Source organism: Nyctereutes procyonoides, unplaced genomic scaffold, assembly GCF_905146905.1.
Source record: "Nyctereutes procyonoides isolate TBG_1078 unplaced genomic scaffold, NYPRO_anot_genome, whole genome shotgun sequence".
NCBI lineage: Eukaryota > Metazoa > Chordata > Mammalia > Carnivora > Canidae > Nyctereutes > Nyctereutes procyonoides.
Window position 1 is genome coordinate 2605469 of NW_026575148.1, and position 27510 is coordinate 2632978.

The window sequence follows — 27510 nt, forward strand, 5'->3', positions numbered from 1 at the left end:
CTAGACATTGTATCATTTCATCCATAAATATTTCAGTGTGTATTAAAAAATTAGCTCTCTTTAACATCACACCATCATTCTTACACCTAAGATAATGAATTTTTGTCTGAAAAAAGGTAATATTCATTCCAGTCAAAATCCAAATACAGCCCATACACTGCAGTTGGTTTTAAATTTCTAATCCGCATCCAAAATGGATTTTTGAATTTTTGATAGAAAGCACAGAAATATCAGGAAGGAATCATTTACATGGATGTCTTCCCCAATCTTAATAATTAAGTTGTTCCCAGGTGCTTAGTTCCTCTTAACCTCAAGGAAACTGTGGGGCCCTCGATGGAATATGGCATTTTATAGGGTTGATTTGGTGTCTGGAAGCCTGTTTTTTGATAGGAAGCAAAAATCCCTGTACTTGAGTTCAGTTACATGGCCTAATTGAAAACCTCCTTTCTGGTGTAGTTTAATGAACGTTAACATAAATTGGCTGTTTCTTGAGCGTCTGTACATTTGTTTGGAGTGTTTGGAGTTAGTGTTTAGCTAACTAAACCCCATGTGCCATCCTACTAAGGTGTAAGGAATTCCAGGTGTCTATTCTACTAAAGTGTATCGGAAATTCCTGCATTTTCTCTTAACTAGTTGGTGACTAAAAACATTAGGAGGTGATGGCCTTGTGGCAAGCAGCACAGGTGGATGGGAGTGAAAACTAATGTGTTTTTTTTTTAAGCACGAAATAGACTTTTTAAGGTCTGTTTTATTACCCAGACTTGATATTGATAAACTTAAAGGGACCGCCTACCTTATATTTTTTGATAATTATCTTACTACTCATTCATTTTAATGTTTACTGAGGAATAATATATCATTTCACTTAGGAAAATGACTACATTAATTCATACTTTGAAGATGGAGATGATTTTGGTGCAGACAGTGACGACAACATGGATGAAGCAACCTATTAAGCTATGAAACTTCTCCAAATATATCTTTCTGCTGATACCACTTCTGAACATTTGGACAGCCTTGTTTTCTATTTCTGATATTTTTGTTCTTGTTTTGTTGGACAAATATTTGCTGTCAAAATACTCAGAACCACTTAGAGTTTACATACTGGTTATCTTACCCATTAGTCTCTGATACTGTCCCATTTCTTTTCAACACCTCTGTCATCTTATGTATTCAGATGGATTTTTTTGGTATCATTTCGATTTCAATGTGCCTAGAGTTTTTGCATCTTTTAATCTGTGTATTCACATTTGGACAAATTATTCTTGTTGAACTCGATCTGTTGTAAAACTGTTACTAGTCATCATAGTGGATTTCTGTCTTCTGAAAGTTGACTTCATACCGCACAGAGAGCACTTTAAAAACAAAGAAACTTGAAGCTAATTTTCTTTTACTTTTGCATGGTACGTTCTGTGCTGCATTGAGACTACATAAACCTGAGCTCTTAACAATTGCACATTTTAAGAGAGTGGAAGTTTTGTGATTAAAAACAGACACACACAGGAAAATGCTGATCTGAATGGTATGGGTTTCCCAGCTCACATCTCAGCCCTTACAAAAACCTGGGGTGAATATTAACAAATACTTGAATTTGGAGCCAACTCAGTACCATATATTGATTAATCATCCCACTATAAGTTTGATATCTTTGAATAGTTGGGCTTATGAAAAATTAAGATATCTTATTTTGTATTTTACCAAAGTGTAGAGAAAGTGCTAGTCATATAAATCTCAGTGCAGAATGCACGTTTGAAATCTGTGAGGTGTAGTTGCTGTTATTAAATTTCACAGGACTCCTAGTTATCCAGCCGATTTATATAACAATGCAAAATGCAACTCAGGTCATTTTAAAATTAAGATTAATTTTTCTTGTTTCAATTATAAACTGGCTCCCTTGCCTTTTTATGTTTTGGCAGGGAAAATACCTAAGACCCCCAGCCTCCAAAGACACACAATTGCCAAAGATTTTCAGTGGAATTTGTATTATATATTTTTTAATGATTTATTAGTATTACTTTCCAAAAAGAATAAAGAAAATAATTTTTCCCCTTTAGGAAGATACTACCCATCACCCTCTAATCTTGAGAATCAAAGCCGTAGATTCTATTTCTACCTTTGCTATTAGACTCAACCTTGAAAATGAGCTTGGTTAAGTTTTCTGTGCCTTAGTTTCCCCACCTGTAAACTATTTCCTATAAAAATTGCTTACACACTAAACAAAATTTGCCATGTGTATTCATTGATACCTTAACAGAAATGATCACTTAATTTGGTTCTTGCCCTCTAAAAAAGATGTGGCCTTGTAAGTGACTGAAAACAAACTTCTGGAAAACTAACATGTTTTCCTCACAAAATATATTATAACCTGATTTTCCCATCTTATATTCTGGAGGGGAGGACTGAAGAAAATTTATATTGTCTTTGACCATTTTGTAACATGACTTTCTCAGGAAAAACATCACTTTCAATTTTAATACCTCCTCAGATAATTCAAGGTGGGTGTGAAGACCATTGTTAGTTCAGTGCTATATCAATCATATGTGCGTTACTTGTTGAAGTAAGCTTCTGGGGAATTTTAAATATTTTAAATGGAAAACATAAAAAGTCCATGTTAAAACAGCAATCTGCTGGACTTAAAATAGAAACTCAAATCAAGTTTCTAGTTGTGATGGGCAAATTACATCACTTAGGATTGTAAAGTAAGACATTGATGTTTTAGTCTCTTACCTCTTTAGTCTAATACCATTTAATTTATACAAACCTGATTTCAATGGCTCTGTTGACTTGCTTTAATATAAATCTGCAGATAACCCTGTGAATTGGTCAAATGCACTAAAGATCTAGGTATTTTTATTCCTAGCTCTCAATTTTGCCTCCAGTGTTAGTCCAGCAGATGGTAAGACAACCCATTTGGGCAAGGACTTGCTCCCAGGAGGCCCCAGCCCCATCTGCCTTAAGTGCAGGGTCTTCCCTCTTTGGAAGATCTTTTTTATAAGTTTAAAGTAGACTAAACGGTGAAGACAGGGAGTATTTAAAGGTTGCTTTACCAGTATGAATCTTGTCTTTCTGGCTTAGAATCTGAGAGACTGTGAAGTTAGTTATTCCACAAGAAGGTAAACTTTAATGCAGAGAGAGCCTCCTGTATATAAAAAAGTACTTGTTGGTGAAGTGTCTTTAAAATTGCTATATTAACAGGCAAAATTGTTTTGTTGCTTATTTTTCTGTTTACACATTAAATTCTTACAAAACAAAGTTGTGTCCTTTTGTTTTATACAAACATTATTTTGAACCTCCTTAAATATGCTTGAGAAAAGTAATTTTACCTAATATCTATTTATTGAGCAAGTATGACAGTTACCAAATATTCTTGAATAAACCACCCACAAAAGAAAACTCTAGGTGATTAAAGTTGTGTTTACAAATAAAGAGATTTGGCAGACAGTATAATATTAGTGTGATCATTAGTATCACAGACTTACAGTGGATACAAGAGAATGCAAAGAAATTTAGAGGATCTTGTTAACCTTTCCATTCCTACCACATTCAAATGTAGTGTCAATGGCTTTGCTTTAATATGCTTAAAGCCTCTGGAGTTAGTAAAAGCTTTTTATTAAAATAGAGGAGTTTAAATACAATTTTAAGGGGAAAAAGGATTACATCACAAATTCCTCCAATAAATAAAACTTCAAACAACTTTTTCAATTACTTTTGCTGCTGGTAATTTAAAAAAGTATCCTTGAAGTGGAAAGGTTGTTTCATGATAAAATTTACATACAGAGCATTTTGTTAAATGCCCGATTCACAACTTGCTAAGCAGCCATGAACCAAGCCTCATAAAGTCTTCCCTGATATCGAAGAACATCCAAAGAATATCAATCTGAAATCTGTCTTCATCTGTGTCCTATAAATAATCCAGTGGATTTCTGTATGACAAGGGGGAATTCTATTTACCTTATACAGTATCTCTACATAAAATAGTTTTTAGAGAAGAAAACATGTTTGCTTTTATTCAATTAAATTCACCAGCTTCCATTTTAGACTGAATAATAAAATAGAAACTTTATTACATTTGCATATCTTTTAAAATATGAAAAATAAGGGGCAGAAAGTTTTAAAAACCAGTTTTACAGATGTACATGCTAATAATGTTCTACAATTGCATTTTGCATTTGTATAAAATACATCATACAAAAGATTTATAGTATTTGCATACATAAAAAGAAATAAAGCATTCAGATATTTCTATTATCTAACAGTGCAATATGCACATACTTGGAAGAAAAATACTGATTTCCTGAGCAACGTTGTTGTAATTCAAAATAAGAATGATACTCATCATAATGCACCATTTAAATACAGATTTCTAAAACCTCCACATTTACCCTGTAATGCTTTGACTGGATCCTGGCTTCATGATATTTCTGAAACACCCTTCATATTCCCATATAGATAATTTTAGAAACAGATACCTTAAAAAGAACTAATTACTAAGTAGTGGTTCATTTAAAGAATTCTTGCTGAACAAGTGAGTACAGAAAAAGAAAAGCTTTAAAAAACAAAGTCCTTTGGAAAAGTTCATTTAATATCTTCTTTCTAATTCTAATACGGCCAGCAGACTGTGTAATCTTTTAATCTGTCTTTTCAAAAGACAAATCCCATACTTTTCTAGGAGTAGGATGGCAAAAACTTTAAACAGCATTCAACAGTTCAAAACAATCTTAACCATTTATACCCAGGTTTAAGAGAAATAATAATCTGTCTTAAAAATAGATTTTTCTTCATTTACAACTCCAATTTTTTAAGCAAACCAAACAGAACGGTTTGTTAGGATATATATAACATACATACCTTCTAATGTAAAGTGTCCAAGTAAATTCAAATAAGGGTTTCAACACAATTAAAACCCACAATATCAAATAATAACTTATTAAGTTTTACCAAGTAATCTGTATTTGCTATAAATTTTGATGTATATGAGTCGTTTTTAAAAGCTAAAATTATTCTAGAACTATTAAATGCTTAGGAAATTTTTTAAATGACCCTTAAAGATTAAAATCTAAAATTCTATATATATGACATATATAGAATTATAAAGAATTCAAAGATATAGAGAAGGGAAACCGCCTGATTGTGTCATAAGGATATGTTAAATTTCCTTCAAGGAACAGGACACTGCAAGACAGAAATGGTTTTAAATCAAGTACACAGTACACTTCACCACTTTAAGTCACTTACTTTGGAAATCAGACCTATCACAATTTCAAAGTAGCACTAGCAAAAAGGAATTACTGACTCTGGGTTTTCATCAATTTGATGTAAACAAAGTTCTAAATTCTATCCTAAAATAATCCATTTCTCTTCCCTAAAACTTGATTTTTCGGCAAGTGTAATAAATACAATGTAAACTGACCAAGTTAACACTGAGCATAGATTAGAAAGATCATACATTTTTTTCAAGATACCAAGGCACATTAAAATAATTTTTAAAATTCCAAATTAAAAGAGTTACTCAAAAAATGATTTTGCTACAACTTCTATATTAACATTTTTCATTAATTGTCTAAGGTCCTCTAATACATGCAAGGGCTTTAATGCTTGACTTCTTTGTCCTGTCTTTTTATGATACTTTCCTCCTGAAAGTACATTAAAACCTCATTTTACCATACTTATTCACTCCTCCCCCTTTTTAAAAATCAATATTGGAGTTGCAAATATAAAATGACTGGTCAAAACCTGAAACATTAAAAATTAGGAAATAATGCCCACAAAATGAGGTGGTATTATATAACTTAAGATACATACTTTATTATACACAAAACAGACAATTCAGACTCCACCAAATCTTTCTTCTAATGAATCATTTTGGTTAACATTTTTAAAACACATACTTTATAAAACTAAATGATGGAAATCAGTAAGCAAATGATGCTTAGTTAGCCAAACTATGTCTGATCCCCAGCAAATCTTAAGAAGTAGCACTATCAAGCCCTTTCAATTGATCCACACACCTCTGGCCTCTGTTCCCCAAATTGATGCTACAGTTCAGAGGGGAAAAAAAGGTCTAGGTTGAACATTGTCTCTGAAAACCAGGTTAACGGATCAAGAAATAATTTGTTACTGTTAATGCAAAAGGGCTCTTTCACCTTTGCTTTTGCTTATTAATCATTTTCTGCAACAGACCTGAGGCAGACCATGAAAATCTGTTTTAATAAACCTATACTGTTGTGCTTGATAGTGAAGGTGGAGACGAACTTACACAGCATATGTTATGAATCCTGTTGGACCATCTGAAATAATACTTAATTTTAATTCTAAAAATTGTATTAGCTTACGTAAAGCAATTATCATAAGGCATTAAATGTAATTAAGGCATGTTACTGCATGTAACACAGCAACAACTTATCACAGTATGTAAGGATTTATTTCCTAAATAATGCTAATTCGTATAACACTTTTCATTAAAGAATTACAAAAGTGCTTTCAAATAACAGAGGCAAATATAATCACTTAAAAAACAGAAGCAGAGGCAGTGAGCTTTAAGAGACAAAGAATACTTTTAGGTCTTGACCCAATCCAGTGTTCTAGTGACCAAACGGCAACTTAACTAGAATACATATTTTGGGGACTTAAGCCAAAAAATAATTCCTTGGAAAATAAAACTTAAACATAACCAACCTTGAGTAAGAAAAATGATGCATTTTCCAAGTTAAGAACTTCCTAGACCCATATTTAAATTCATTTCTGCTTTAAGCATTGATACAACAGATACATGGATTCACAACTCTCAATATCAACAACTAGCAACTGTAAGAATTTTATACTCAATTTGTAAATGGCTCCCCCAAAAGGGCGAAAAACAAAAGCATCTTCAATCTCCCTAACTTCTGCCCTTAAAGTGGTTATTGATAACGGATTCACCACACTCCAGATACACATGATCATTAACAATGTTATTATTATGAGCTAACTGCTATGTCTTGTGTTGAGCAGCAGGTGATTGAGAATCCTGACTATATAGTTTATGATCATGTTGGCCAAAGGGTATTCCTTTAGTTGGACCAATTCCATTTTCCATTTCTCTTTGTTGTGATGGAGGTGTCACTCCTGAATGCAAATGTGAAGAATCCATTGTTGAATGGTGACTAACATCCACTTTAGCTAAAATTTCATAATACAGTAAATAAAATACTGGCGTTATTATACCTACTATCAACATTATCACTACAGCTGTCCACCACCCTATTCCCCAGTCCGCTCCATAATAAGGATCCTTACGTTGAATGTTTTTGTTATCAGGTTCAAAACGTATCTGTTGTGCTGTTAAAGCAGATACCACCTCATTAAGATTCTCTTTTTTGGTGTCTGTACATTTTACTATTTGTTCTATGTCTCGGTCTACTTCTTTTAAAAAGTTATCAGCTGACTCACTGGAAGAAAGAGAATCATTAGGTGGCAAAATTTCCTGTTGTTCTGGAACATACTGAACAGATGAAGGACGTGAAGCCTGTCTTCCTTTTGGAGGATAAAGTGTTTCAGTCAATGAACTAAATTTTTTAACTGGAATTTTGATAGACCTAAGGGCAAAAAAGTCTTGATCGCTGATGAGATTGTTAACCCTCTTGATATCTGCTACCTGTTAAAAAAAAAAAAAAAAAGCAACATTCAACTGAACTCTCCATCAAAATAGAGGTAGCAATAGTCATTTATCTTAGTTACTTTGGAAGGGGAAAAAAAGTGGAGCTTAATTAGTAGTAGTATTATCACACCCAGAGAGATTTTGTAGATAACAGTTCTACACCACTTTTGATCTACTACTCTTAGGAAATCACTACTTACTTTTTACTATCACCCATGTATTATTAGCACTAATGGTAGGTATTTAAGTAGGTTGTGGGATCATTTGATATTTCTCTTTGTATATCATGCACAAATATCACACTTTCTATTGTTTTTAAACCATCTAGGAAGGAAGGATTACAAATATGTTCTTTCTTCCAGTCTGACAAAAGTGTAGGCAAATGTCAACTTACCCTAAAACTACTGTATTTTATCAAAACTAAGATGCCATCAACTCTAAGATGTGCCATTATTTTACATATTGCTTAGGGGGGAAAAAACCAAAACACCAAATAATGAGGATGCCACCATTCCAATTTCAAGGATGTTAAAATGTTTGAAAAAACATGCACCTTAGGAATGATACTAAAATTTATCTCCCTCACTTGTGTTGATAACATTTCCCCTAACTTCTCAGTGTTCATGCATTATTCAATTACACCCAAGATCAGGCATTTTTTTCTAAGCTTTTTCTATATATTATATAATCTTCAACCTGTCTGTATATCCTATCCACCAGCCACTGTCAAGAGGGAGATTGTGGGAGTGCTCCTCAATTAACAATTATAATGGTAGGCTCTCCCACCATCTTTAAAGTGATTAGTCCCATTCATGATTTCCATCAATGGCTTAACCTAAGCCCTGATTATTTATCACCTGACTGATGTCAGAAAGGCAAAGTGAGTGAGTCTAGGATAAAACTTCTGGCTTGGTCAACTCAATGGATGATGCCATTTACTGAAATATGGAACACTCTGGAGGGAGAAAAGAAAATAAACGCAGACTTCATATATGCTGACTTTGAGGTGATTGAAATATCCAAGTGGAAGCTATCCAACAGTTACCGGATGTTTGAAATTTACAAGAATGATCTCAGGTAGAAATATAGATTTATGGATTGCCAGCAAAAATAGTAATTGAAACCACAAAAGTAGACAAGTTCACCAAAGAAGACTGGGAGAAAAAGGTGACATATAAAACATCTCTGAGAAATGTCAACATTTGAGGGATATACTGAATAAGAGAATTCATACCAGAGATTAAGAAAGAGTGGCCAAGGGGCGCCTGGCTGGTTTAGCAGGAGAGCATGTGACTCCTGATCTCAGGAGTTCGAGCCCCAAGCTGGATGTGGAGATTACTTTAAAATAAAATTAAAAAGAAAAAAAGAGTGGCCAAGAAACCAATATGACAGTGGTTAGAAGTATGGACTCTCTGGGTTTGAAGGATGGCTCTGACAACTTTCTAGCTATATGATCTGGGGCAAGTTGTTTAACCTCTCTGCAATTCAATTTCCACGTATGTAAAATGACAGTAATAACACCATCTACCAGATAGGGTTTTGCAAAGATTAATAAATTAAAATGTATGAACATTTAGAATAGTGATATATAGTGTGCTGTAATAACTCTAACATTTAGTATATATATTTAATATATTAAGTATAATTAAATATTACTAGCAGGAAAATAAAAAAGATGCAAAATCAAGGAGGCTGAAGAGGGCTTTTAGGAGGGAATGAATGGTGAACTATCAACTGCAGATTCCTGATCACAAAGTCCACTGAAGAATGAGAGCGTTCCCGGTTTTTTTTTTTTTTTTAAGATTATTTATTTATTCCCGAGAGTCGGAGACATAGACAAAGGGAGAAGCAGGCTCCCCGAAAGGAGCCGGATGTGGGACTCTAACCCAGGACCCTGGGACCACACTCTGAGCAGAAGGCAGCCGCTCAACCACAGAACCACCCAGGCATCCTGAAGAATGAGAGTTCCTGTTGGAAAAATCAATTCCCTGGAAGTGTACGTGTGGAAGGAGGATGGAGGGAGGATTCAGAGTAACTATATGAGACAATAAGGAAAAAGGATGCTTTCAAATTTACAACCTCAAGACTTTTTTTCTTAGAGAAAATAAAGATTCATTTGATAAACCCCAAAGTCTGACCCCATTCTCTTTAAATGTTCATTTGTTTGATATTGTCTATTCTATTAACTGCTTCATATTGTTTCTAAACCAGGCTTCTAACTTTTAGTAGTCTACCTAGGTTCTCACTCTGAAGATCCCTGTTATTTTCTTTTATACGGACTTCCTTGTTGCATTTAGGATTCCAACCTTGAACTTTGTCCTCTTGTCACTGTTTTATGACATATGTTTATGACATATATGGCACTATGTTTAGTAACTTCTAATACTGAGTACTTATAAGAGGAATACAGCTCTAAGTACTCTGAAGTGAAAAATCCTGGAGTGCCTGGGTGGCTCAGTAGGTTGCAAGCGTCTGCCTTCAGCTCGCATCATAAACCCAGGAACCTGAGATCAAGCCTTGCATCAGGCTCCCTGCCCAGTGGGAAGCCTGCTTCTCTGTCTCCCAGCTGCTCCCCTTGCTTGTGCTCACGTGCTGTCAAATAAACAAAATCTTTAAAAAATAAATAAAGTGAGAAATCTTTTTGTAAGGTTCACCATTTTTGCTGGTTGAGCTCCTGGCAAAAGGGAGCACTGTTGAACTCCCTGTTATGTCAATTTTCCCTACTGTGGATAATGCCTTCTTTTCTCTAATGGTAAACTAACTGCCCTTTCATCATTCTTCATTTTAAACAAGGAACCAGCTAAAACATCTTGGGAATACCCCCAAATGATGTTCTGTAAACTTCTCTATACTTACTGCACATATTTTAGTCTAAGCCCTGATCAATCTTCACTTGAATCATTCCACTAACTGCCTCATTGGGTCCCCTCCAACTTGCCAGCAGGCTTACCTACCATTTTGCAGCACTCTTTAAAACCTTGTAATGGTGTTCTTAAATACACAGATCAAATTTTTCCTCAGGTAACACAAAGTGCTTCTTTCCATCAGTCTATGCCACTCATTTCTGGAAAAATGAGTGGAAATCTATTAAATTTCCTCTGTTGTTCTTATTTTCTCCTATACCTTTCTCTTTATATACTCATACAGTTATATACTTTTTCTTGTTCACCTCATTTGAAATATGACCTATTTTTAATCATTGAGATGGCATTTCAAACTTGTATTCTTCTAAGATAATTTATCAGGTTCATTAAAGGAAAACCTATGTCTTTCTCTAATAAAGCTATTGGACCACACTCTTCTCTTGGACCTCCACCTTGATAATTTTAGCCTTATCCCTAATTTTAAATCTTGATTACTTTCTATCAACTTTCTAAAACATTTTCTATAACTTACTTACTTTCTAAAGCACATTCTGTAACTTCTCTACAAACATGTATCACATGGTTATTTATGCTAAAAAATGAAATCAGATATACTAAGACCTCATAATAAATAGTGTTGCTATATGTGAACAAGTTGCAACACCCCCAATCTAGCTCTTATTACCTCATCAAGAAATGCATTCCAATAAAATATTTTATTAAATTTTTAAATAAATATATATCTGTTTTGAATAGCTGAATTGCAATAATTACTCTATTCAGAGAAAAATAATACACAAAACTTCATGGCCAGAGGAAATTTTTAAAAATTCAATTTAAATTTACATATATTTGTATAAATAAATTTATAAATATATGTTTCTATTGCAGAGAACTATGACAGATAACCAATAAAAGGCTTTCAAGTACAAAAATATAATACATCATGAAAGACTGTGGGGAGAGGATAAAAATACTAATCAAGGTGAAAAAGCAATGATAAAAATTTCATGCTATTAAAAAAGTGCATATAGGGTGCCTGGGTGGCTCAGTGGGTTGAGCATCTGACTCTTGGTTTTGGCTCAGGTCAGGATCTCATGAGTCATGAGGTTGACCCCTTGTCTGGTTTCCCACTGGGCAGGGAGTCTGTTGGAAGGTTCTCTCTCTCCTACTCCTGCCCCTCCCCCCACTCATGTACTCTAAAATAAATTCTTTCTTTAAAAGTACATTTAAAGAGTTTTCTAACGGTCATATTTTTAAATATCAATATTGACAACATTCTGGAAATTATATCCTTTAAATCATTAAAAAGTATTTAAGCTTCCTTTAAAATGTGTAAGGTGATACACAGTATGTACATTTCAAAATTCTGCTGGAAATATGAGAAAAGAATGTTTGAAAAAATATTCTAACAATTTCCATATAAATGTGTTCACGTGAAAAGATTTCATGCTAAGGATGAAAGATGGACATAATGACATATATAAAATGGGTTTAAAGAGTTTAATGTTATTGAAATAAAAATATACCTTTCCTTCTATCAATTCTACTTTTGGGAATCTATTCCACAAAAATAAAGGTACCACCCTTTAAAGACAGAGCTGTGATGATATTCACCACACTATTCAAAACATGGGAGAAAATCCCAACTATGTTATAGAACAGCTTCATGATTATGATACGTTCATACCATGCAATGTTATATAGCTACATAAAACATAAGTTAGATTTGTAAGACAATGAAGGGATGTCCATGATATACTAAGAAATGAAAAAGGCAACTTGAAGAGTAATAGACATAAAAATAAACCAATTTTTAAAAACAAAATCACCAATGCCCCAAGTGGTTTAAATATATGTAAATATTTATACTTACGTACGTATTTTAATTTCATAAAGCACAAAAAAAAGGAATGAAATACCTTTTATTTGTACATATTTTACTTTTATATAGCACAAAAAAGGTATGAAAAGAAACACACCAAAGTGTATCATTTCAGGAAGCTGAGGAAGAGAAAAACTTTTCCTTATATATTTCTATATTCTCTTAGAACTTGAGTAAGGAGGAGAGATAGCACAATTAGGTGTTTTTCAATACTGAAAACAGAATCAAGAATTTAATTACAGTAATCACTTAAAAATGTAAAAAGTAACATCTACCAACATAATACAGATTTCTATGGGGAAAAACAAGATAAAAGAGCACAAAACTTATTTGTTTGTGCTAATGAAATTATTTTATATCCAAAATCAAAGTAAGACTTACCGTACAACAGTACTGAAGGGCTATTGCATTTAAAGTATCTCCTTCCTGTATATCTTTTGTTAATACTATAATGTCATCAAGTCTATCTCTTGATGTACTTCTTCGGATTTTCTCTTTTCCTCTGGATCGAAGCTCATATACTTCAGCATCCTCCTCCAACACATCACTGTCTGTACAATTTCCAAATGCATGTACTTGACCACTTGAATGAACTCCTGGAAGAGGAAAACTACGGTTCTGATGTCTCCCTGCCATGTCAAAATCTGAGGAGGAAAGAAGGCAGAAAAAACTTTAGAATGTGCCTCATCCATTTAACTGAGTTACAAGAATCTTATATTCAGGACCCCTTTTTTTAAAAAAAGAATGATTTTAGTTATTTAAAAATTTAGGTTGAAGTTTTACAGATGTTAAACTGCAATTAACATCTGACAGCAGAGACAATGGGACAGGAAGAAGAGGTAATTCATTCTTACAGACTATTGCAAAACATGGGGGTGATAAACATTTTCACAAAAGTAAATTGCTATTTTTTTAAGGTTAAAAAGCTAAGCTCCTTTATTCTGAGTATGAATAAAATTAAGGAAATATTTTTGTATTATTAAAAACCTGTGATCATGGGGATCCCCTGGGTGGCACAGCGGTTTGGTGCCTGCCTTTGGCCCAGGGCCCGATCCTGGAGACCCGGGATCGAATCCTACATCAGGCTCCTGGTGCATGGAGCCTGCTTCTCCCTCTGCCTGTGTCTCTGCCTCTCTCTCTGTGTGTGACTATCATAAATAAATAAAAATTTAAAAAAATTAAAAAAAAAAAACCTGTGATCACATACTACAATTTATAGTTCTGATGGACTCAGAATGTTTTATATGTACAAACACAACACTTTAATGAACCCGAATATCCTGGCTTGTTCTGCATTTTAAGTGCTTGTGGGATTGAAATATCTTTTTTACTACCTCCCTACCTCCCTGCATCACACTGACTTCAGTATTTTTTTTTATTTCAGTATTCATAATTAGTACAGTATGTGCCTTCATATAGGTCATAATTTTGCCCTCAACCAAGGATTCTTATTCCTTGGAAGCTTTTCACCAAACTCTATCAAAGTCCTTGTCCAACTCAATTTATGGTCCATAAAGACTGAACAAATTTTATGTCACTACATCCATTTCTACTTCAGAAAAGACATTCTAAGACTAAGCACTGACTTAAGGGAAAAGCATACATCAATGAATACTTTTTGCTTACTGGCACAGGCACTCTCCACTCCCCTTCATCAAGCTGAAGTGGTTCTCATTAAAAACAAATGTAACAAAAACATATAGAAACTAATTCCACATTCCCAGTGCTAGCTTCATATTAATTGTTCACATAAGAAAGGACCTAGATTACTTTCAGTTATTGTTTTGAAAGATGGAAAGAAGTAGACAAGTAGTGAAAGGCATTTTGGACATAAAATACTTATGACTTCATACTGTGACTTAGACTGAAGAGAGGTAAGACGTTAAGGATCATGCCAAGATTTCTGATTTGCATCACTGAGTAAATGGTGATGCCATTCTCTAAAATACCGTACACTGGAAGAAAAGCTGGGGGGGGGGGGGTTTGAACAATAAATCATAAATTCCTCTAATACAGCCCCAAAGAATACCAAATAGCCAAGTGGGCTATAGAGTCAAATTCAGAAAGGGTTAGAAATAGAATTTCCTGGCTCATGTGCATAGGTAGAAACTGAAGCTGTATGGGTATAGATGAGATTACCTAAATAAAGTATAGAATAAGAAGGGGGGAAGACAGCCTTGAAGAGTTGCTACATTTGGTATGTGAGGGAAGGAAAATCAGCCTGCAAAGAAGATAGAACAGGCTATTCAGAAGAGGAAGAAAGCATCAAAACAATGTGTCATGGAAGGCAAGCCCAAAGGGTGTCTTAAAGGACTTTGTTCAGTTGAAAATACTACAGACAAATACCAAGTGAAAAAGAAAACAAACACCCTTCAAAAGTCTGAATTTGTAATATGGATGACAACAGATTACATTCTGTACATAGGCACATACATAAATAATTAACGAACTATTTAATTCATTGAATTCATTGATTGTTGAATCCAACCCCTGAAAACCAGTATCTAATCCTGCTCTACAGCAACACTGGATTGCTTTTAAAACCCACAGATTTCTATAAGGGTAACACAGACAACTAATAACTAATTATTAAGTAGCCTATTTCACCCATCCGCACCCCCTCGGGTGCTCTTATACCGTGAACTGGGGTTCCTAAATTCACAGCCACCAAACTAAAGAAAGCTACCAACACTGTACATCTCTAAAGCAGTTTTTAAGTCCTGATCACACCTATTCCTTCATGGAATTCTAAGTGACAACAAGTCTAACAAGTTTAAAGACTAAACTTGTTATAAACTTGTTATACCATAATTCATAATGCTTTATTTTTAATTTTCAAGAAGCTGAAAAAGTATCTCCCCTTCACCTAAAATGGGTAATAGTTTTATTTCCACTTATTTAACCAGGTCTTTTCTATCTTGTGTTTTTAGTGTCGGAAATGTCTGTGAATCCTGTGCATTCGTAGGCAAAACTTTACAGTCATGTACATTTTTCTGGGGGAAAAGGGGGTTAATATTTGTTTTCCTGTTCTCAGAGGAGGGGTTTTATGATTTTAAAAACTTAAGAGCCATCTAATACACAGCAATTTGCACGTGGTTATACTGACACACGTAGGCTGCCCTTTTAGACTTTGTCTCCCTAATTATTCGTTCTTAGAATACCAAACTGGCTTGGAGTGGCTGAAATCCACTGAGCAATGCCCAAAAGCCATTTTACACATTTGTATCAAACTTTCTCCGTGGTGCACCGCTACATAATACTTAAAAGGCTAGCACTTCATCTCATTATCTCTTCACGCTCCTGTGTAATCAAATGCAAGCAGCGGAGCCCCAGAAACTGGGTACCTTTCTCTGAATAACCAAAAACTGGCTGCGCCTCCGAGCGAAGCGGAAAAGCTAGATTCCGGCGCAAGCAGGTAATTACCTACCCCAACCACACACAGGTTACAAAGGGTACAGTACTCAAGTCATCGGGCTCGATTTTCTTCAACCTGTCTTTAATTCTTAGAGGTGGGAAAAAATGCACGAACTCTCTCTTCTGAAAACTGGGGGGGGGGGGTAACCAACCCTGCATGCTGCCTAGATTTCCAAGCAGTCGCGAAAACTTACGCAATGGATACGTTGCTAAATAAAGCATTCATCAGCTCGCTAGGAACTGAGAGTGGCTTCCCACACACCTTCGTTATCTGCAGCGGCTGCTGCCGGGTGTTTCGCTTCGGTTTCCCTTAAGCAGAGAGCAATAAAGGGGCCGCAGGGCGCGAGCAGCCCCGCACCGCGACACCATCACAGGGGCTGCATCCGCCTGGGCCAATCCAGTTTTTAGAGACTTCACTTCCCGCCCCCCACCCCCGTCCTCCTCCATTGCACGCACCTAGGGGCCTTATTTCTCTGTCTACTCCTTGAGATGACCTCAGATTTTCATGTCACGCCGTGAATTCAGCACCAACAACAAGTTGTGTGGGGAAAAGAAAGCGCTTAGGTTCCAAACGCGGCGACCCGGGAATCCGGCAGGTGGGAGGAGTCCTTCCTCCGGGCCTCAGTTTCCCCGAGAGTGTGACGAGGGGCTTCGGTGCGGCCGGGCCGCGAAGGTCGCCCCCCGCCCCGGGAGCGGAGCCCCGTGCGGCCGCCGCGGCTACACCTGCTGCCGCAGGCTCCGCGCCATCTCCCGCGAGAGCGCAGCGGGGGCCGGACCCCCCCGCCCCCCCCACCCCGCGACCTCTCGCCGCCATCTTTACCTGCTCCGTTAGCAGCGGGGACGCACCAGGGAGCCAGCTGCCAGGTCCGCCGCCGCGGCTCCAGACCCGGGCAGACTCATGACCGAGCCTCCGCCCGGGGCCGTCCCGCGTCGCCGGCCACCACCGCCGCCAACGTCTCCGCCTTCCGGGCCGTGCGCCGCCGCCACGTCCGCAAACCTGCCGTGCGTCATCGCGTCAAGTGGGCGGAGGTGGGAAGCGGTGGAGGAGGAGGGCGGAGGTGGGGAGGGGCGGGGAAGGAGGCAGAGGGAGGGGACGCGCGGCGAGGACCGGAGCCGGCGGGAGCTCCCCCAGCCTCGGGCTGCGCCGGGCGCGCAGGCGCAGGGAGGCCGGCGGGGGCCCGACTTCCGGCCCCGCCCGCGTCTCCTCCCCGGTGCCCCGCCCCTTCCGCCCCCGGGAGCGGCGCGGCGGGCGGAGCCGGAGGGCTCCCCGGAGACCCCGGGGCGCGCGGGCTGCGCCTTTGTCCCTCGCCCGACTGACTGTCTAGAAAATACGCGGCCGCGGGGGGCCGGGAGGAGGGAGGTTCTTAAGGGCTTGACGGCGTCGTTGTACATCTCTTCCTGCTCTGCATCTGGAGGCTTCTGTAGAGTGGAGGACTGAGCCGCGCAGCTCGGTGTTGACATCCATGTTTTGGCAAATTGCGCCGTGCTGCTTCTTCCTGTGGAAGCTTCTCGGTGTGCGGACGAGGCCACATACTGGAGAGCAGTCTGGCTGGCGGGGTAGGGTGGCTGCAGTCTTTGCGTTCGTAGGTGAGGAAAGTGAGCCCCCTAGAGTCCGGCCCCGGGAGAGCTGGGCCCTCAGGCTGGCTCTTCCCCACCGACGCGACGCTTTTCTGCAGGCTGTTAGCTCACTTGGTTTTGAAAATTAACTGAAAGTCGCAAGTCTGTGAAACCAGTCTGTTAAATCGCAAAACTCACGACTTCGTACGTTGGTTTTCTCAAATTTACTAAAGGAGTACGATCATCGGTTTGAACCTACGTAAGTGACGTAAGGCGTTTTAGTGACGTGCGCAGCGTTTCCCGATGTTGACGTCACAGACTTTGCAGACTTGGGTGACTGGCATCTTACGAGGATGTACAGGTTAGGCCCAAACAGCTGCAGGTGCAGGGTGCAGAGCACTTGCTTTCAGAACGTCTGGGTTATTTATGCATCACGAATATTTATGCATTATGAAGCTCTGTTTTAAATTACTTTCAAAGAGTTGTTTTTGTTTGCTGGGAAAATGCCTTCCGCAAAGTTTAGGAATTCTGCACTGCAGTGTTTTTCTTTTATTTACGGAGATAGGCACTGGGGTCCACAATGCTACAAAAAGAACTGCAGGAGAAGGCTTTTTTTTTTTTTTTAAGTTTGTTGGAGCTGTTCTGTGTGCTGTTGCCCTTGTGACACCCGTCTGTAACCATTTATCACGGAGACGTTTTCTCATCAGTAGACAAAAGATATATTCCCTACTTGACATGTAAGGCTTCAGCTGCTCAGCCTTCATGAATGTTAATGTGAATACAACCTTCTTTCTGCATGTACGTTACTTTTCTTATTTTAATGTCAATAGGCAGTGGAATCCATGTGAGAGCCTGAGTGATACAATTTCAAGCATTTCGACAGCACTGCTACCTGTTTCCTTTCTATAAATATATATTTTTCTAATATCTGCATGTTCTTGAGTTGTTATTTATGTTTAACCAAAGGTGCGGTTATTGAACTTTTTATAAAAAGATAGTAATAGAACTATATTTTATTATTAAAATATACAAAGGAGTCAGTTAGCCATGAATTTTGGCCAAGTTCCAAAAAGCTGGCTGGTAGGAACAAGTACTTTGTCTTTGAGAAAAAGGATGTCCCCAGAGCTCAGCTAAGCCAAAAGGGTTTTCAGGTTTTTTCTGAGATCACATCTGACACGGTTTTCATTAAAAGGCCGTACATGAAAGAATATGTAGTTCCTAAGAACGTGTGTTTCTGTTACTAACTTTAAGGTTTTGTGATTTGCTCCAGAATAAAAACAGTATTGCAATGAGGGTATAAATTGATGCAACTGGCTAGGAGTGTTACTTGGCAATATCTATCAAATTAAAAATGTAATTGACTAAACTATTAAATGGTTAAGTAATCACCTTGGATTCACTTCGAGATTACATACGTATAAAATTTAATAGATATGTCCAGGAATGAAAGCATTCCTACAGTAATACCCCCAAAACCTGAAAATATTCTAAATGGTCATCGATAGCGGACTGGATACTTCTTGTACATTTAAATGATGTAATGCTATGCTTTTAATGTTTAACGTCAAAAGAATGAAGTTAATCTGTACTTTCTGATTTATTTATTCATTTACCTAACAAATTTTTGTTTGTTGAGAAGTGTATGCAAACCCTGTATTCAAAGCAATGGGGACATGGTGCTTAAAAAGACAGTTTCCTTGCTCATAGAGCTTCCATGACTAGGCACATGGAAAAATCTCCCAAGTGTATTTTAAAGAGAAAAAGTAAGTTACATACATATAAGAGGTATGGTGTTGAGGATGCCTGGGTGGCTCAGTGGTTTGGCACCTGTCTTTCAGCCCAGGGTGTGATCCTGGAGACCCAGGATCGAGTCCCACGTCAGGCTCCCTGTATGGAGCCTGCCTCTCTCTCTCTCTCTGCCTCTCTCTATCTCACATTAATAAATAAATAAAAATATTTTTTAAAAACAGTATGAGGTTATTCCTTTGGACTAAAATTTTAAATATATCTCTCCCATCTCTACCCCTATACATTCATATATCTATGCAGGGAGATGCATTTAATTTTTCTTTCTGGAATATTACTAAAGGAATTTTGAACACTGGTTGAAAAGAAGTAGATGTGTCAGGGGAATAAAGAGAAGACTCTGCCTTTTCTTCTTAGACCTCTCTGTATAGACCGAATTTTTATTACCACATGATTACTGAACATATTTCATTATTGAATAACTGGACTTGTTTTATCTACATTTAACCAATAGTCCACCATCCATCTCTTCCTAGTCACTCTTGAGTCTGTTTGTCCTTTTATATTCAAGTAGTGAGTGCCTGGAGAAAAGAAGCAAATCAAGTCCCTTGGAAAATGAAAGGATAACAGAACACTGAATTCTTTTTACATTTTTCTTGATTTCCCTCTGCCAGATTTCTTTCATCCATGCTCTTTTACTCTCTGCTCCTTCCTATATCCTTTTTTCGATCTAGCTTTCTAGGTCTACTTTCTAGAAGCAAAACTGGAAAAAAAGAAACAACTGTTGTACACTAAAGAAATGCTTCAAGTCTAGTGAATTTAAAGTTGTGTTATGGATGAAACCTGAAAAAAAATTTCCCTCTTTGTCATTTTCATATATATATGAATATATATAATATGAACATATATATTCACATATGAATATATATATATATATTGGATCTATATATAGAGAAAATTATTGTGTCTCTTCTCTAAAAGTCTTGGAGAAAAAAAAAAAGACTGCATGATTTAGATATGTTCTGCTGGAGACAAACCAGATGACCTCCCTAGTTGCCATTCACCCTGTGATTTTAAAACATAGTGATTATCATAATCACAGTTCTGCCATAATGTGGATGAAAGAAGAATTCAAGAGTACTTCAAGGGTCTAGAATTGCTTATAAATACTAGTAAGTGGGCAGCCTGGGTGGCTCAGCGGTTTAGCGCTGCCTTCAGCCCGGGGTGTGATACTTGAGACCCAGGATCGAGTCCTGCGTGGGGCTCCCTGCATAGCACCTGCTTCTCCCTCTGCCTCTCTCTCTGTGTGTCTCTCATGAGTAAATAAATAAAATCTTTTAAAGAAATAGTAATTCAGGGATATTAAATATGACTTGAAAACAAGCATTCCAATGCCTCTGTCCATACAGCCTTACTAGATGAAAACTAGTCTCACAAATATTATTCTTAAATTCATTAGCCAGGTAGTTGGTTCATATAAAAATGAGTAGTTACATGTTTAGAATTAGGTAGACTGTAACTTAGTATATGTGCCGAGGAAGTGAGCACAAGTAGGCTATAGCTTAAATACTCTGTTTCCCATAAACTTTACAGTCACTGTGGTCACATAGGTAAATTGGTGCAGGTGAATGCCCAGGAACCTGTAATCTGCTTGCTGTTGTGCCTTCTCCTGCAGAGACCTGGATCGTCAGACAGAATCCAATTAAATCCACTTCAGCAAAGGAAAATATTAAAACGATGACCCAGCTTATAGAATTTGGCGAGGGCAGAAGATGATTATCTGAAAGTAGAGAGTAAGTCAAAACTGAGTCCAGATAGTGGACATCCGGTTAGATTTTTTTAGGTATTCAATAGAGTGCTCATGGAGTCAGGATGATTAGGGGGTGGGGAAGCATAACGGGAGAATCGAAGAGGTAACAATGTCTTTTTATTCTAGTCTCCGCTTGACCAACAGTATTTGAAAAACCAAGCTAGAAGTTCAAAAGTAAAACCTTTATGCCCTTAATATAAAGAATCCTAGGACAATGAGGTGTATATGCCTAAATGAAGTAATGCATCTCTGAGGAAGTATAGGGATCCCTGGGTGGCACAGCGGTTTGGCGCCTGCCTTTGGCCCAGGGCGCGGTCCTGGAGACCGAGGATCGAATCCCACGTCGGGCTCCCAGTGCATGGAGCCTGCTTCTCCCTCTGCCTGTGTCTCTGCCTCTCTCTCTCTCTCTGTGTGACTATAATAAATTTAAAAAATAAATAAAAAAAAACCAGGATATATATTTGTAAAAAAATAATACGTCTATTGAATTGGCAAATATTAATTAAGTATCAACTGTTTTTAAGGCCCTGTTTTAAGCACTGGGCATGTGTATGGTACTCAAGCAAGCCCAAATCATTGCTCTCGTGGAGCTTATATTCTTGTGGTGGAAGAGAGTGAAAAATAGCATGAGTAAATGAAACTGTTGGAGGGTTTGGAGTGGGGGGAATTTGTGTTTGTGATGATGGGGTGCGTAAGAAAAGGCAACAGACTAACATAGGCCTGAAGAAAGTAGTATAAGCCATGTTGGTACTTGGGAGGAGGACTTGCTAAGCAAAAGGAACAACCAACTGCCAGGTCCCTGAGAGGAAGTATGCCTAGTGTATTAGAGAAACAGCAAGAAGACTAGCAGGGCTCAAGCAGATTGCACAATGTGGGAGAGCAGCAGGAAATAAAGTTAGAAGGAGGTAAATTGGATGAGACTTTGTGGACCATTACCAGGACCCGGGTTTTACTGTGAGCAAGATGGGAAACCATGGAGGGGAGGGTTCTGAGCAGAGGAGAACACTACCTTTGAAAAGGATCACTTAGGATGACTAGGGTGGAAGCCGGGAAATTAGTTAAACTACTGCAGTAACTCAGGCAAGAGGGAGGTTGCCTTGAATCAGAGAGAATGTCAAATTTGTCCAAATGATTTGGATTAAAAATACTTGGCCTAAAAATATTTTTTCAAAGGGCCCAAGTGTATGAGGTTGCACAATTTTGGCTTTGAAGATATTTTGCACTGGTTTCTTCTTGTGTATACTTTGATTCGTGAGTCTGTCCTTGGGAGTCCTTTCCCCTGTTAATTCTGAATAAGCCAGATTTACCACCTCAGCAATTGCTGGATCTAAGCAAAGTTTTCCTTCTCCCTCCTCACCAGGAATTCTTCTATTTACAGTTAAGGTTGTTTTTCCTCCCCTTTTTCCCCCAAGCTTTAATCCTATCTGGCTTCTAAATCCCTTCTGAATTGTTTGAAGCAAAAAATGCCTGCTGACTTCAAAGAGAATTTCACACTTGGATTTACTTGGTGGGGTATAGAGCAAGTAGTGAAACCTTTCTTTCTATGCAGAATGGTGTGTTTGGCAGTGATATATGCTGATCAGTGAGCAGTCTGTTAAGAAGAAACACATTGAAACATTTTTTTATTTGTTGTTTTGAAAAGGACTTACTTTCCTTTAGAGTACTTTTCAATTCTAAATATAATCTGTTATTTTGCAGGAGAAGCAATCTGTGTTAACAGAAACTCGATCGCTTCCCTCTCACTACCTTGTCCTTAAAGTTGTACTAGAGATTTGGTTATCTGTAGTGTAACATAATGTAAACGAATGCTTGGCTTGTACAGGTCTCTCAATCTTATTGTTTCACTCATTTCAATGAAAGATAAATATTTTACTACACCAGTCCTCAAAAGAAAATTCCTTGTGTGTTATTCTTGGCTTTGTGAAAAACAATTTATAGAGGCCTTATAATTAATACTGATACAAAAGAAGGCATTAGCTTGAGAAGGAATGATTCTTTGTGTAAAAATATTATGGTTGCTAATAAGGCAAAATCCATAAAAGTGTTACATAATACTAGTCTCATAAAATAGATATGCTAGTCCTGCTTTATTTGATCTTAGCAACTAGATGGGATAGAATTGGGAGGTGAATGTGATGTGAATACACAAAAAGGTTTATAGTAAATTCTTTTTTCTTTCTGCCTCATCCTGCCTTCCATGAACTATATTAGCCTTTCTCTAAATATTGCCCTTTATCCATTAAAATTCTAGTTTCATAAGAACTGGACATAGGGACTGCTGTTCCTCGTTGGGTGTGTATAATGAAAACACCCAAATGCATTGCTAAGGGACTGGAAATTTTCATCCAGGAGATTATTATAAGAATAGTAACATTTACTTCTTTTAACATTTCTGAAGTTGAGAAAGTCTGTAAAACTGACATTTCAAAGCTGTACCAGCCATTGTCCAAGTGTGGTCTTGCCAATTCCTGAGAGTCTTTTATAGAGTCTTCAAGGTCAAAAATATTTTTGCAATAATCCTAAGAAGTTATTTGCCTTGCTCACTGTGTTATCATTTGCACTCATACTAAATCCATAGCATAAATCAAGGCAGTAGCACCAAATTGTATCAGTAGTCATTATATTGTCCAATGCTACATACTCATTAAAAAAAAAAGGTTTTCCTGAGAATATTTGTTGATTATTAATCTTAACCCCTGACTGCATTTTTAAAATTATTCTTTCTGGGCAGCCCAGGTGGCTCAGCGGTTTAGCACCGCCTTCAGCCCAGAGCGTGATCCTGGAGACCTGGGATAGAGTCCCAACGTTGGGCTCCCTGCATGGAGCCTGCTTCTCCCTCTGCCTCTCTCTCTCTCTCTCTCTCTCTCTCTCTCTCTCTCTGTGTGTGTGTGTGTGTGTCTCATGAATAAATAAATAAAATCTTTTTTAAAAAATTATTCTTTCTGATGAAAGGGGAAATATGCATAAACCTCTTTTACTGCATATTAAAATACAATGGTTGTCAGGCTGGAGGAAAAACTCTTGTGCCCTTGTTTGATTTGGGAAGTGAATAATCCATTGTTATCATAGGGCACAACTTTTATTATTTTTTTAATTTTTTAAAATTTTAAAAGATTTTATTTATTCATGAGAGACACAGAGAGAGGCAGAGATACAGGCTGAGGGAGAAGCAGGCTCCCTGCAAGGAGCCCGATGTGCGACTCGATGCCGGATCCCGGGATCATGCCCTGGGCTAACGGCAGAAGCTCAACCGCTGAGCCACCCAGGCGTCCCAGGGCACAGCTTTTAATAGAAAGAATGACTGGCAGAAAAACTCTGGTCAATAAGACTTAAATATATGGTAGCCATTTTCCTGAAAATGAACAGAATAAGTCAGTTACTTCAAGAAAAATAAGAATTTGCTATCATTAATAAAAATTAAAGTATTATCTAAAGCAAAAATTAGATTTTAGAGAACTTTATTGCCCCTGTAGGCTTCCTAAAATTGAAAGAATTATGTGATAAAATTGGTGGTGATAATAAAGTGGTTTTTAAAAATATCATCAAATGAAAAGTGTCAACACTTGGAAAATCTGCATGACTCAGAGAATCAAATATCTTCCAAATGTACAGTGTTATAAAATCATGCAGAGATGAAAGATCCATTCGAAGTGTAAGGCCAAAGGATTTCAATGTGACTAAATAATGCTTAATATGATTCAGATGCCACATTGCAATGAACATTTTAGAAACTATCACTTATTCAGTCTTGATATAGTATCAAAGATGAATATCCACAATTATCTGAAAAACCACTGAAAATCCTCCTCCCTATCTTAACGAAATATTTATGAGGGTCTGGATTTTTTAAAATACTTCAACCAAAATGATATATAGAAACACATTGAATGCAAAGCAAATATAAGAATCTATCTATCATTATAGTTAATAAATGCAGAATGCAAAGTTGCAGGATTCAAGATCAACACATAAAAATCTCTGATATTTCTATACACTAGCAGTGAACACCTGAAAGGAAAATTTAGAAAATAATTCCATTACAAAAGTATCAAAAAAGAATAAATACTTAAGAACATATTTAACGGAGAAGACACAAGACTTGCTCATAGGAAACTGCACTACAAAACAATGCTGAAAGAAATGAAAGGATATCAATAAATGGAAAGCAATTCTGTGTTCATGGATTAGAAGACTTAACACTGTAAAAATTGCAGTACTCCCCAAAGCAATTTACAATTTCAGTGCAATCCCTGTGAAAATCCTAACAGACTTTTTTGTAGAAATGGAAAAGCTGGTCCTGAAATACATAACAAAGGGCAAACAACTAGTCAAAACAATCTTGAAAAAGAGAGGCAAAGTTGGAGAGTTCACACTTCCCTATTTCAAAACTTACTCTAAAACTACGCTAGTGAAAACAGTATGATACTGGCATGAGGAAAGACTTATGTTAATTGAATAGAAATGAGAGCTTAAAAATAATCTATACATCTGTTGATTTTTGACAATGTGACAAGACCAATTTTTTTTTTAAAGATTTTATTTATTCATGAGAGACACACACACAGAGATGCAGAGACATAGGCAGAGAGAGAAGCAGGCTCCATGCAGGAAGCCCCATGTGGGACTCTATCCTGGGACTCCAGGATCGCGTCCTGAGCCAAAGGCGACGCTCAACTGCTGAGTCACCCAGGCATCCCAGACAAGAGCATTCTAAAGAGAAAGACCATCTTCAACAAATGATAGGACAACCGGCTATCCAAACATAAAAGAATGAAGGTGGACCCCTACTTCATACTACATACATACAAAAATAACTCCATACGGATCAAAGACCTAAATTATAAGACCTAAAACTACAAAAATCTTACAAAAAGGTATAGGTATGATAAACTTTCATGACCTGCAACTTGGCAATGGTTTCTAAAGATAAGACACAAAAGCACAGCCAACAAAAGAAAAATAGATACATTGGACTTTATTAAAACTAAGAATTTGGGGGCACCAAGGACATTATCAAGAGAGTGAAAAGATACCCCAACAGAATAGGAGAAAATACTTGTAAATCACACTTCTGGTCTAGCATATAGAATATATGGTGAACTCATAACTCAACAACAAGACAAACTCTCAATGAAAAAATAGGCCAAGGACTTGAGTAGATAGTCCTCCAAAGAAGATACATGAATTGTCAACAAACATAGGAAAAGATGCTGAAGGATTTGTCATCAGGGAAATATAAATCAAAACCACAATGAGATGCCACTTCATACCAAACAAAATCTGGTATAAGCACACACTTCAGGTGATCCCTGGGCGGGGGGGGGGGGGGGGGGGGCTCAGCGGTTTAGCTCCTGCTTTCAGCCCAGGTCATGACCCTGGAGACCCAGGATGGAGTTCCACATCGGGCTCCCTGCATGGAGCCTGCTTCTCCCTCTGCCAGTGTCTTTGCCTCTCTCTCTCTCTCTCTATCTCTCTCTGTCTCTCATGAATAAATAAATAAAATCTTAAAAAAAGCACATACTTCAAACAGGATATGGTGTATACATAAAATTTAATATTACTCAGCCACAAAAAGAAATGAACTGCTGCTATATGCTACACTGTGGATGAACCTTGAAAACATTATGCTAAATGAAAGAAACCAAACAAGAAAGGCCACATACTGTATGATTCCATTTGTATGTAATATAATATCCTGAATAGACAAATCCATAAAAGACAGAAAGCAGATTAGTTGTTGCCAGGGGCTGGGGGAGGGGGAATAGGAAGTGACTGCTTAATGGCTCCAGGTTTTCCTGTTGGAGGGTTGAAAATGCTGGTTGTGGTGAGGATCGCATAATATTGTGAACGTACTAAATGCCACTGAACTGTACACTTTAAAATGATAAAAATGGTAGATTTTATGTTACATGTGTGTTGCCACAATTATAAAAAAATACACGTGTCGTAAGTCATTAGACAAATTTGTAAAATGATAACTGATGCCACTGATCTCACTAAATATTTTTGTTTTGGAAAATACGGTTTTCATAAAAATAAATTATTGACGTTAACCTGAAATGGGTTTACTTTTACTTAAAGTAATAGATGCATATTTTGAATCATTCTTAGTTTTAGTTGTTAAATATTATAAATAAATATTATAAATATTGATGGCTATTGTACCATAATTAAAAACTTGAGTCCTCAATTTTTAAGAGATTAAAGGAGTCCTGACTTTTCAAAATTTGAGAACCACTAATCTGTGCTGTAAAGTGAAGCCTTATTAAAGCCAAGTTACTGTGTGAGTTTTAAGGCACAAAAATTTCTAATATAAGTCAATTGTCAATCTAAGTGTTACAGATTAAAGTATAACTTGTAAAAATATCCTTCTGACCATATTAGTTAAAACAGTGTAAAAATAGAAGTTTGGAAACTATTTTATTAGTGGAAGACATGGTTTGCAAGGAGGAATGGAGAAGTTAAAGAAAAACAGGTATTAGGATTGGAAAAGGAGAGCAATAGGTGAAGAGTGTATCAGGTAATTTATGATTGAGTACATTAACTCAATTTGACAAATGTATACTAATTTTAAATGAGATTTTTCCCCATTGTCTGG

The 27510-nt window shown here is 37.2% G+C and overlaps 2 protein-coding genes across 4 annotated transcripts in view; one reads left to right on the plus strand and one right to left on the minus strand.

Annotated features, from left to right (window-relative positions):
* The window catches only part of POLR3G (RNA polymerase III subunit G), a 47502-nt gene extending 36816 nt beyond the window's left edge, over positions 1-10686 (plus strand). For 2 of the 3 annotated variants that reach the window (XM_055312786.1, XM_055312787.1), the window contains one exon: positions 9439-10686. In XM_055312786.1, coding sequence (XP_055168761.1) covers positions 9439-9591 — 153 coding nt within the window. In that variant the 3' untranslated portion in view covers positions 9592-10686. Of the gene's footprint in view, positions 1-869; positions 3253-9438 lie in introns of those variants that run through there. The other variant, XM_055312789.1, reaches the window with a different exon arrangement.
* Positions 4041-16817, minus strand: LYSMD3 (LysM domain containing 3). The gene is made up of 3 exons (XM_055312784.1): positions 16620-16817; positions 12767-13029; positions 4041-7633 (listed from the first exon to the last, which is right to left on the minus strand). The coding sequence occupies exons 2-3, from the start codon at positions 13019-13021 to the stop codon at positions 6971-6973; spliced, it is 918 nt and encodes a 305-aa protein (XP_055168759.1). The 5' UTR covers positions 13022-13029; positions 16620-16817; the 3' UTR covers positions 4041-6970.
* Between the last annotated feature and the right edge of the window lie 10693 nt (positions 16818-27510).

Coding starts and splice junctions, on each gene's coding strand:
- LYSMD3 (XM_055312784.1), bottom strand. CDS start 13,021: ATGGCAGGGAGACATCAGAACCGTAGTTTTCCTCTTCCAGGAGTTCAT. Junction 7,634..12,766: donor CCCTTCAGTACTGTTGTACG/GTAAGTCTTACT, acceptor TTTTTTTAACAG/GTAGCAGATATCAAGAGGGT.